Genomic DNA, 12813 nt, shown 5'->3' on the forward strand with positions numbered 1-12813 from the left:
ATTCGTATTCTAACAAATTTGTGCCTAACTGAGTATATCACTTACTCAAATTAAATAAAATGCACAAAATACCAACAAATACAAGAATCGTTCTCACCATGCACAGATAGATTACACTCTATTAAAAAATCATAGCACACTTCTTTCCATGCATGACTCTGGACTTCCCTATGTCACACACATTAAAAGGTTTTTTAAGTGGGTGATATACTGTCGGTAGCTAAAAATAAAATTTCAAATCACAAAACTATTTTAATGATGAATGTTGTCCCAAATACCACGTCGCCTAATTATTTCATTCTAAATAGTAGTAATAAATGTGACAACATCAATACGTAACGACTTAACGACTTGACGCGAGCATTGTAGTTTAATTAGTGACGAGATATATACGACCAACTGAAAAAAAAAAAACTCTCTTTTTAAAATAAAATTTAAATTGACGATAATTTCGCCACAAATATACATTACTTTTTTGGTTTTTTTTAGCATAACAAATAATATTAAAATGAGTAGTTTTTAGTGCAGCTATGCTATCACGGAAAGATACTATTTGCGACGACATTTTCGTCACAAAAGGCTGAAAACATTCCTTTCATGAGCAAACAATAAATTCTTGTTAATCCTTTGTTATATGGATTAAAAAATCTAGTTAAGTCATAGTAGATTGAAGAGAGTTAAAAGAAATGAGTTGATAGTTACATTAGATGCCGCTGTGGTAGTGTTATTATTCGTGATGGCAATGGTAAAATCTTTGGGCGATAGCGAAGCCGCTTACATCTATGGGGGCAGATTTAAGGCCAATTTTTAATAAAATGGTTGATAATAAATTAAGGATCCCACTATAAATATATATATTTTTAAAAATGATCATAAATTAAGTTGTTATAAAGTGATGTAAAAGTCACGTCAATGAAAAAGTTATATGAACCTTATATCTATATCTATATATATATGAAACACCAGTTTTTGTTCCTGCCAATTTTTCTCTTTCCTTTCACTATGCATTTTTTTCCACATTTTCTCTCTCCTCTCTCTATCACACGTTGTGTTTTTTTCACTATTTTTTTTCATACAATTTCTCTCTATTTCATACTTGAGTGATTTTCTTAAAAAAAAAAATGATATATGAAAAGATATTCTATATGTATCTTAAATTAAAGATAATGACAAAAATTTTAATTTGGTATAAAAATCATAAAATATGAATTTGAAACAAATAAGTTATTATAATTAAAAAATTTATGATAATTATTTTTCTCTCTCTTCTTTCTTTTTCTCTATTCTTTTATATTTTTTTCTCTTCCTTTTTTGCACTATTATTATTGTTGTTATTATATCGTAATTGTTTTATTGTAATTTAATAATTGTTGTTATTATATATATTTTTTTCTCTCGCCCTCTTTACTACAAAAAAACTTTTATCTAATTCCTCTTTTGATAAAAAATTAATTTAGAATGAATAAGTTATGATTATTTAAAGTTTTAAAATATAGTATTTTGTTCTTTCCTCTCTAATGAGTGTTAATTTTCTCTTTAATGACATGCTTACTTTTTTCTATTATATTAATTTAATTATTTTTCTTTTTTTCTTTTTTGTATTTTTAGATAAAAATAAGTAAATATCATGTGTTTGTGTTTACATATATTTTTAAAATTATAATATTTTAAATGTAATAGAGGTGAAGGAATATATTTTGGTTCATTTTATAACTCTTTTTTAAAAATATTTTTTTTGTATTAATGTTAATATAACTTTGTAGATGAAATTAGTATATATATTAAAAAAAATATAATTTCAAATATTTTTTTTATATTTGTGAATTATTTATTTATTATAATGCATCATACTTTATAATTATAATAAAGTATAATGCTAATTTTCATTATCAAATAATTATTAATTATTTAATAACTATAATTGTCATTACACTTTATACGTTGAAAATTTACGTTTTCAAATCCATAATTTTATTGAGTAATTGATGTCGTCTAATTTCGATACTCGACGTGCATCGCACGGGAGATCGTTCTAGTAACATATAAAAGATGAGTTTTTTTCCTCTATTTTTTCCCTCTCTTTTTTTCTCTCTTCTTCCATCAAATTTTAACTATTTTTTTTTCTTTTTTATAATATTAATTATTTTCTAAACATCATCAAATTTTATTTATGAAAAAATATTTAGTATGTGATGAGAATGATATTCGGAACCTCGATTTCAAAAATAAAGGTGTCCCAAATACCCGAGTTGCTGAAGAGGAAAGCAAACTGAGAAAGAGGAGAATTATAAAACAAGCCTCTTGAGAAATCTACAGATCTGGCCCGCCCCAGATCAGAGTAAAATCTCCTAAAAGCATAGTAGAATTTCTCATGGTCATAGCCAAGCATAATCTCTTTATATCAGAGCAGAGGGGAACTCCTCGCGACCAAGAAGACAACATGATTTCAGCCGATATGAGTTTGTAAATCGTAGAGGAGAAGAGATTGCCTCTAGAAACCTACGAATAACGACAGATCTAATAAAGCGGATGAATACAGATGAAAGGTACTTTTGCGTCTGTAAAAAAGGGGAACACCTAAAAGAAGATTGTTTTAACTGAATGGCAGGCGGTATGTTGAAATAGAAATTTTATTAAAAAGAGAAAGAGAAAAATAAACCTAAAACCATTGAAACGCAGAATAATGGCCGAGCTTCGTTAAAACCTCTTTAAGGAAAATCCCGTAGGGAAAAATCAAAAAGAGGAAAAAGAGTGCTCGTCTATAGATAACGAAAACAAACCAATAAGAAAACGGGTGGAGGGCGGGAGGGGGCAAGAGCCGCTACCCCTAACTAATAGCTTGTTGGCTGACGTGGAAGATGCCTTAAAGTAGATAAAACGACTTTGCCCATAGGCATAAAGGAGAAAAGAGCTAGGAATGAAGGAAATACCCTCCCCGTACATAGAATAGAAATTACTAAAATGCCCATTGTATTGTGTACGTAACCTATAAATAGCCTAAGCATTGGCATTGTAAAACACTTGGTTTTGAAATGGATATCCGATTCAGTGTTTAATCTTTCAATTGCTTTTCAAAGGGCTTTCTTATTCAAAAATACTACCGTTGAGGAGAGAAATAAAATGAGGAAGAGCGAGAAGAACGTCAAGGAAAGGCAACGCAGAGATTATAAGTACTATATACGTTTCTGAACTAGGTCAGACTGCATGACTTAAGGTTTTAAAATAAGTGTTGGTAAGAACCACTTTCACCAGTATCTTAAATTTAAATTTGTGACAATATCTTTAATATGATAAAAAAAACCATCAAAAATGAATTTAAAACGAAAAAATTATGAAAAATTAAAATATTTTATTTTCTCTCTCTATCTCTTCGTTAAATTTTTATACTGTAATTCTTTATTTATATTTGTGTATGAAAATATTTATTTATTTACTATGACATGTATTACTCTATAAAATAATGTGTAATGTTAATTTTCATTATCAAATAATTTAAAATTATATAATAACTATAATTATCATTACACTTTGTATAAAGTTGAACATCTACATTTTTATTAAGTAATTGATGTGGATTATTTTAAAATATATTTTGTATTTATTTATATTTTAATTCTATTTAATATTTATATTTATTTATTTAAATATGTCGTTAAGTTCAATGTTCGTCGTGCATCGCACGGATGATCGTATTAATTATAAATAAAATATGAGAATTTTTTTGTAGATGAACCAAAAAAATCGCGACAAATTAAATTTTCATAGACGGGGGAAATTAATACTCCCTCCGTCCCGCGAAGCGTGACCCACTTTTCTTTTTGGGTTGTCCCACGAAGCTTGACCTGTTTCTAAAAATAGCAAAAAATTACCTTTTATTCACCTTTTCACTTTTTCAACTATCACACTTAACACACAAAATACCAATTTCTTAATTCTCGTGCCGAAAAGAAATGGGTCACGCTTCATGGGACGGAGGGAGTATATAAGATAAAGGAGTATGGTGGAAGTCTAATTTTTCACAATAGCTATGTGATATGATTTCAACTTATTTGAATGGTTAATGACTAATGAGAGTTTCTATTTTCCCAAAAAGAGTGACTATATTAGTTGCTCTTATCTTTTCATGAGATGAGTGTGCAATCTTTGTTGTTGTAGATTTATTATAAAAAAAGAAAATATTGGTAAAGTTTTATCATATTTAAGTTAGTGATCTCTGGTTGTGTTTTTTTGTTTTTTATTTTTTTATAGATAAATTTATGACAAAAATAAGGAATAATAATAATTTATTCATTTAAATGTCTTTTTTCTTTTTTCTCATTTCTTACAAGAGAGAAGTTCACTATTTTTCATTCATTCTCTTCACTTCACGAAGTAATAATAATATTATCACACTAAAAATGAAGTGATAATATTATCACTCATTAAAGTGAAAAGAAGGAATAAGAAATGATGAATTTCTCTTTAGTAGAAAATGAGGGGAAATAAAGAAGGTATTTAAAGATAAAAATTTGTGTTATCCCATTTTTCCATAATAAATTTATCCATCAAAGATAACGCAACCTAACCTTTTTTTATCTTATGTTTTGTAGGATGAGAATAAAAAAGTTTTTCACGTTGATCCTTCATCTCATGAAAATACTGTTCACACCAATCTTTATGATAATATATTATTCACAATTAAAGTGCAAATGAAGAAAATATATTATGATCCTTCACAACAGAAGAGTGAGTATTTATTTATTATTTTAGAATTACAAGAGGGTATCTAATAAATAATTTAATAAGCAATTCGCACGCAGACAGAATCTCTATATCACACAAATGTGAGAAAACAATCGCATGTAGAAGGAACCACTATCCATATAAAAAATGAAAAACTATCTGCGAAAACTATTCGCATGGAGATAGGAATTGAACGTTTATTTTTGTTTGACAAGAATGGTAAATCAAATAACTAAAGAGTTGAATCCCGCCGTATTTATTTATTTAATCTTTGGTTTATTTACTTGTCCTAAAAGAAAATGCTTTGATTTATAGGTGTATTTAATTACAACTTCATGACTAAGGTTCCTTTTATGTGTAAAGTATCTTTCATCTACATCTGTAATTTGTGAAAGGAAAAGCGTGTTAATTACTCGGGAATGGCTATAAATACAACTGTCCCACACACGGTTTCACCCACCCAATATTCAGAGTCGAGAAAATCATGGCACTCAAATCTATTCACATTCTCCTCGCCTTCCTCTCACTTCTGGCGGTTTCAGCCGCTTCCCGCGGCCCCATAGTCGGCGGCTGGCACCCGATCTCCAATCCCAATGCACCGGAGATTGTTGAAATCGCGAAATTCGCGGTGGCCGAACACAACAAAGAGAAGAAAGCGTCCTTGATTTTCGTGTCTGTGGTCAAGGGAGAATCGCAGGTGGTGGCTGGTACCAATTACAGGCTCGTGATCTCCGCCAAGGATGGCGCCTCAGCCGCCCCCAAAACCTATACCGCCGTTGTTTGGTCCAAGGTTGCGCCGAAATCCCTAGAGCTCACTTCCTTCGAGCAAATTAAAGGTTAATCGCCGATTTTATATACATAGGGGAAATGCGGATCGCCGGTTATGAAGAATATTGTATTTTCTAGTGGGTTTTACGCCCTAACTGGCTGAGTGGCCAGATTGTGTATCAGTTATTAAAGTGAAATAAAATATCCAGATTTTTGTATAGGCTTGCAGATTTGCAAACGCCTTCAGATTTTTGTTGTGTGATCTTTTAGAAGGATAAGAGAAATGAAAATTTATGGGTTTAAATGCGTTCATGAACTAGAAATTTAGTGGTTGAGTTTGAAGGCACGAGACTTTGGCTCACTAAAATAATTGAAAGAATACCCACCCCTTTGTCAGTGTCACATGTGTTTTTTGGCCTTTTAATTTTATTATTATGAAATCCAACAAAAAGTTTGATGACCTTTATCTAAAATTTCTTATAGTTGGGCCCGCGCAGTCTATCCGCAGCTAAACATTAGGCTTCCTTGAAAAGGAAAATGTCATTGAGTTTATTCTAGATTGTCCGGGGATGTTCTTAATATATACAGTGTTTGCACCCATCACTGAGTTACCAAGCACAACTCAGTGATTCAATAACAGTTACTCCCTTGTTGGCCTATTTTCCTTTTTGGTCCGTCCACCAATTTATGTCCTACCCATTTATAGTAAGTCTTTATAATTTTTTAATTGGTGGGTCCCTTTCTCCACTCAACTAATAAACAATATACTTTGTGGATCTCTTTCTCCACTCAATTAATAAACAATATATTTTGTGGGTCCCTTTCTCCACTCACTATACTTTTTCTTAAAATCCGTATTTTGCCTCCTAGGCCAACAATTAGTGGACGGAGGGAGTACAAAAGAAAGAGGTTGTGATAGCTGGGAGGTATAGACAGACTGAAATAGTTTTGGTGCTCCTAATTTAATGTGGAGCTATTAGTGATACTACTGCCTAATTATATACTCCATTCGTCCACGAAAGAACTTCATATCTTTCTTTTTTGGGATGTCCACAAAAGAACTTCCTACCTATTTTTGGACTATACCTCACCACTTATAATCCTCTTACTTTTCACTTTTCACAACTCCCAATATTAATTATAACATTTTTTCACCACTCTCAATACACTCAACAATATTTTTTCTTAAAACCCGTGCCACTCCCTCCTAGGAAGTTCTTTCATGGACGGAGGGAGTATAAAGATAATACTCCCTCCGTCTCACAAAAACATGAACAAAGAGAAATGCACGGATTTTAAGAAATGTTAGTTGAGAGTTAAAGTAAGTGGAAAATGGGTCCCACTTTAAAAGTTGTTGTGAGAGTAATGAATTAATTAAGGAAAAGTAGTGGTGGACCATGATGTACTAAAATGGAAAGGTTCATGTTTTTGTGAGACACCCCAAAATAGAAAAACGTTCATGTTTTTGTGAGACGGAGGGAGTATATAATTAGGAGCACATGTTATTGAATCACTGAGTTGCGGATATAATTATATAGTGATCGTCAATTATGTTTCCCAATTGTGGGGTACATGATCAATCTACCATTTAATAATAACTACATAGGAAATATAAATCATCTCATAGTATATATTAGTAAAAGGAACATTTGCAAAAATGCCCACATCCTTATAAAAACTTGTAAAATTGCCCACTTTCATAAATAAAAGTGGGCAATTTTACAAGTTTTTATAAGAAGGGGGCATTTTTCCCTATTAACACTTACGTAAAATATGGTGCATGATAAGCTTCATCATGTCGTAAAACTGAATAAAAAATAGTATAATATATTGATGAAATTCGAGCTTGACATATTTGGTCATAAAAATACTCGCTATTTTTATTATTTACATCTTCATTTTGAGTTCTACGTCGATAACACAATTTTATTGACAATTCCATCCTTTGAGATTTTGTAACTACTGCCATATCATAGTTTTAAACCTTCCTTACAGACAACCAAAAGGGTAACAAGATATTTCCCTTATAATATGTTTATTTTCCTTCTTTGTTTATTCATTTTTGAGAAATATGTGTACAGTATACTTAAGGAAAAAATGTCTGTCAATAAGACCTAACTCAAGTGATAAAGTTGAGACATTCAAAGACTCTTATTTATGATATGTGTTGGGTTCAATCTCGCATGCGTGTGGTTAGTTTCGATTAATTTTTCCACTTTTGTGTGACTAGGGGTCCCGTCTACGTGCAGTTATTTTCCCACCTTTGTGTAGTAGTGGTCTCGTTTGCGTGCATTTATTTTTCCATCTTTGTGTAGTGCAATTATTTTTTCATCTTTGTGTAGTGCAGATGTTTCGGTTAATTTTTTCACTTTTGTGGGGATAGTGGTTTCGTTTGCAGCTCGCACGCGTGCGGTTATTTTTCCATCTTTATGTGGTGTAGAGGTTCCGCTTGCATCCAGGTGACTTATTTGAATCTATAATAAATATCTTTTATAATTAAAAAAAAAAAAGATGCCCTATAATAATAATAATAAAAAAAATATTTCAACGTATCGTTTAGTTGAAAAAAATGACATGGCACCCCAAAATTATAATCACTAGCTGCACAAAATTTAGACCTTCCGAATTTGTATATAAGCACACCATTTGGAGGGATATAACTAGTACTCCCTCCGTCCCACAATTAATGGCCCGTTTCTTTTCGACACGGGAATTAAGGAGACTTGTATTAAGAGATAAGTTGTATGGCTCATATCTTTAATGCTATGGTTAATTAATTTTAAATATTGTTAATAAAAGAAAATCTTTTTATCCAAAATTATGCAGCTGCCGCCGGCGCTTTCATCACCGGCGAGGCCGGCGCCGCCGCCGCCTTTCTTTCACCTCGTCGTCTCTCTCCACCCCCCAAATCCATCTACAAATATTTCAAATAACAATGGATCCATCCACATATCCGAACAAAAATGAATCGATTCACAGAAGATAAATCAAAAAATAAAAAAAATCAACAGAGCCGGAGGAGGTGGAAGAGGCGGCGATAAAAAATCGATTCACATATCCATCTTTCACGCAATAAAAAATCAAAAAATCAACAAAAGAGGGTGAAGGCGGTAGAGCCTCTGTTCTTCGATTTTTCACAGAGCCAGAGGAGGTGGAAGAGGCGGCGAAGATCCGACGGAAGTGGAGGAGATGCCGCAGATCCGAAGGCGAGCGAGGGTTGAGGATGGCGGCGGCGGTGGATGCGCGATGGTGGTAGAGCAGAGGTTGGTGGTGGAGGGACAAGGTTGAGGATGGTGGAAGGTGGAAGGTTGGGAGGCGGACGAGTAGTAGTAGAGAGGGAAGTGAAAAATTAAGAGGAGATAAAAGATTAGGGTTTTTGATAGGTTAATTAATAATTTTTGATTAAATGTTAATTATAGCTAAAAAAGGAAACAAACCATTATATATGAGACAGCCTAAAAAGGAAAACAGGCCATTATTTATGGGACGGAGGGAGTACTATAAGAAAATGGAAAATTAGCTTAGATTGGAGATACGTGAGTATATCTTTAAATTATGTCTCAATCAAATCTATGGAAGTCTTTCTTTTTGTAGTGGTTGGTGTTGACGATAGGTACTTCTCACGTGAATATTCAGTCGAAATCTGATTAGAGAAAAGTGGAGATAATTACAAATTCGTGTATCAGACCAAATGCATATATTTAGACGGATCGATCCGCCCATTGACCCGCGCCCCGACCCGCCGACCCACGCCCATCTCCAACCAATTTCTCCCCTTCTCTTTTCTCTCCATCACTCTCCTTCTCTCACTCTCTAATCTTCACAGTGTCACTCCCTCACCTCTCGGCCTCTCTTCTCCTCGCAGCCAGAATCGATGCCGCCCTCCCTTCTTCGGCCGACGAAGAAGGTGATTAATTTTGGAGAGAGAGGGAGGAAAGGGAGCGATGGGGAGAGAGAAGGTGATTAATTTTGCAGTCGCTATCTTTCAGGTACGTTTTACTGCTTGAAATTAAACTGGTACTCCCTCCATCCCATCGAGCTTGAATCGTATTCTTTTTCGAGCTGTCCCATTGAGTTTGAGTCATTTCTTTTTCTGACAAAAAATAGGCAATTTAAAGCACTAATTTATAAAACTAATTGCACATCTTATTACCTTTATACCACACACTTAAACCACTAATAAACAATTTCTTAATTCTCGTGTCCAAAAGAAACGCCTCAAACTCGACGGGACGGAAGGAGTATTTCTTATAAATGTCTTGAGATTTTTGTTAATTTTAGTAGGTTGGATTTCTAAAACTGAAATCTCATTTTTGTATTTAATGATCAGATGGGATTCAGATGAAGTCACAAGAAATGGAGTCGGGGTTGGAGTTGGTAAAATTGAAGAAGAAATATAATGTTTCAAAATTATCACATTTGTTCACGATAATAATAATTATTATTATTTTTAAGAACTTTCACTTTTAGTTATTTGATCAAGTTATTTTTACATTAATTATCACATTTGTATTTTTAGCTATTTGGTCAAATAAGCATTGTGGTAAGCAAAAATAACTATTGATATCATGAAAGTGATGTTTCAAAAATATTACTCCCTCCGTCCCCCGAATCTTGAATCACTTTCTTTTTCCGATCGCCCCACGAATCTTGAGTAATTTTCTTATATGGCAAAAAAAAATCTCCTTTATTCACATTTTCACTTTTTCATCTACCATACTTAAATATTATTTTCGTAATTTTCGTGCTGAAAAGAATTTACTTAAGATTCGCGGGACGGAGGGAGTAGTACATTTTTTCATGTTGAAAAATATTTTTCATCAGAATAATAATATTTTAAAATAACGTAGAAATAAATAAAATACAGAAAAAATCAAATAATTATTCAAGTAATTATTGTTGTAAGAAAAAATAATTATTAATATAATGAAAGGTAATGTTTCATGTCGATAATTATTTTTTCATAATAATAATTACTTTGAAATAACGCAGATTGTTTTTTTAAAGTAATTATTGATAAGAAGAAAAGTAATGTTTATTTTACTCATGACTCGTGAGAATTTGTATTTTTAATTATTTGGTCAAATAATCGTTATTGTAAGAAAAAGAGTCATTATCGTAAAAAAAATCATTGATATTGAGAAAGGTAATGTTTCGAAACATTATATTTTTTCAGGTTAATTATTACTTTTCATCATAACAATAATTACTTTTTAAGACCGCGCTCAGCCCGCCAGCCTGCGCTCAGTCCGCCTAGCCCGACCCGCACTCCAACCTTATCCCGATTCGTTTTTTCTATATATTTGAATGTACAAGAGATCAACTCGAAGATAATTGGATATTCTCAATTTTCTGCTTCTACGGAAAATAAAGAAATATTAAGTTGGATTCCGCTAGCCTGCGCCTAGTCCGCTTAGCCCGACCCGCACTCCAACCAGGGACGGAGCCAGGGGGGCTAGGGGGGGCTAGAGCCCCCTCCCAAATTTTGAGTTTTTTTTTTTTTTTTTTAAATTTTAAAATATATATAGATATATGTTTATACCTATTATAAAATAATTTTTTTTATAAAAGAGTATTTGGTTATTATATTATCTCATATATACTTAATTTAAGGATAATTTTGTTTTTTAAAACTATATGATCTATGAAATATTGTTTGTTATTATTACTATTATACTTGTCTTTTAATAAAAAATGCCTAATATGTATGAAATGCTAAAAAAAATTATAATGTATTGAAACTAATTTGTAATATATAGAAAATATATAATCTATGGACATGTTTGTTATTATTATTTTTATGCTTGCCTTTTAATAAAAAATGTCTTAAATATACGGAATTTCCAAAAAAAGTTTTGTGATATATTGAAACTATATAATCTATGAAAATATTGTTCGTTATTATTAGTATTATGCTCATATTTTAATAAAAAAAATACCTTAAATATACTGAATGCCCAAAAAAAAAATCTCGGGGGCTACCGCCCCCGAACCACCGTACAGGTTCAGCCCCCCCGAACTAAATTCCTGGCTCCGTCCCTGACTCCAACCTTAACCTGACTCGTTTTTTCTATACATTTGAATGCACATGAGATCAACTTGAAGATAATTGGATATTTTCAATTTTCTGCTTTTACGGGAAATGAAGATACATGAAGCTGTATTAGGTGGGGGTGGGGACTACATGTGAATGTATGTGTAAAGGTCCTACGTTTGGCGGTTACCACCCAAATCTAAAATTTATTGCAAATAAATTCTCCCTCAAAAATAAAAGGAAAAAGAAAATCAAGCGCGACGCAATTAATAAATTATTTTTCTTTTAATTAATATGTTAGAAATTTAAATCATTTAGAAGAATTATATTATGTGTGTGAGTCTGTATCTCCAATAAAAAAAGGGATGCAAATTGAAATGAAATGCAACGAAACTCAATATGTTTTTAGATTTAAAAGCATTCATACTCGAGTTTAATTTAATTTAAAAATATATTTAAAAAAAATAATAAATGATAAAATTAGAGAGCTAGAGGTAGAGAGTCCAACCCCATTATGGGGAAGGGCTCACGGTTGGAGATGCACTTAGAGCCACTCCTCCCGGAGCAGGGCTTCAAATAGATTTTCTATTTTATTTTTTAAATTTAATTATGAATAAAATTTGAAATAAAAAAATTTCACTAAATTTGAAAGTTCTGTTGCTTTCGCAAACACAGAAATATTGAATAGAATGATGAAACAATCAACCCAACATTATCCTATGAAAAATAGAAAAGCAACATACAATAAAAGTACGCACAATGAATGATTTTATGCTGCAATATTTATCAATTGCAGTGTATGTTCACTATAAAAATTCATTTTACAATGAAGATACGTGAAATCACTCAATAGAATCCCTCTTATTGAGTGTAATTGATAAGAAAAGAAATCACTTCTGATCATATCAATTTAATGAAGCTATTATATGAATATCAAACAGTCAAACTTACCAATCAGCCCTAGCAAATGAGTCTCCCGCTCACAGAATGTTAGGCACACGAGTCTCCCATTCAAGATGTGTTTTCCATTAGATGTCCGGTAAGATGTTTGAATAATAGTTTCGAGCTCTTGCACTTGTGTTTTGCTTGAATGAACTGGTATCAAATGCATTGAGCTTTGTATCTATTTATAAATCCAATATATGCTTGATGGGCAAGAAAAAAGTGGCTGAGAATATGGGTAGTAGACGTGACTTCTAGGTTTAACTTGGAGCCAAAATAATCTTGATGGTTAAGTAAATTAACCAACATCCCTACTTTTATGGAAGACCAAGTCTTGCAAGCTTTAA

At 32.1% G+C, this 12813-nt stretch overlaps 1 protein-coding gene and 2 long non-coding RNA genes across 3 annotated transcripts; 2 read left to right on the forward strand and 1 right to left on the reverse strand.

Annotated features, from left to right (window-relative positions):
* Positions 1 to 5038: 5038 nt before the first annotated feature.
* On the forward strand, positions 5039 to 5708 carry LOC130985885 (cysteine proteinase inhibitor 5-like). Its single transcript, XM_057909051.1, has one exon. The coding sequence runs from the start codon at positions 5207 to 5209 to the stop codon at positions 5561 to 5563; it is 357 nt and encodes a 118-aa protein (XP_057765034.1). The 5' UTR covers positions 5039 to 5206; the 3' UTR covers positions 5564 to 5708.
* Positions 5709 to 9110: 3402 nt separating this feature from the next.
* On the reverse strand, positions 9111 to 12624 carry LOC130985887 (uncharacterized). Its single transcript, XR_009089111.1, has 2 exons — positions 12476 to 12624; positions 9111 to 9583 (listed from the first exon to the last, which is right to left on the reverse strand). It is a non-coding gene; the product is annotated as an uncharacterized LOC130985887 (long non-coding RNA).
* Positions 9196 to 9962, forward strand: LOC130985886 (uncharacterized). The gene is made up of 2 exons (XR_009089110.1): positions 9196 to 9479; positions 9821 to 9962. It is a non-coding gene; the product is annotated as an uncharacterized LOC130985886 (long non-coding RNA).
* Positions 12625 to 12813: the final 189 nt, after the last annotated feature.

Source organism: Salvia miltiorrhiza, chromosome 5, assembly GCF_028751815.1.
Source record: "Salvia miltiorrhiza cultivar Shanhuang (shh) chromosome 5, IMPLAD_Smil_shh, whole genome shotgun sequence".
Classification (NCBI taxonomy): Eukaryota; Viridiplantae; Streptophyta; class Magnoliopsida; order Lamiales; family Lamiaceae; genus Salvia; species Salvia miltiorrhiza.

What these genes read in the sequence shown, in the direction of transcription:
- LOC130985885 (XM_057909051.1), top strand. Translation starts at nt 5,207, where the DNA reads ATGGCACTCAAATCTATTCACATTCTCCTCGCCTTCCTCTCACTTCTG.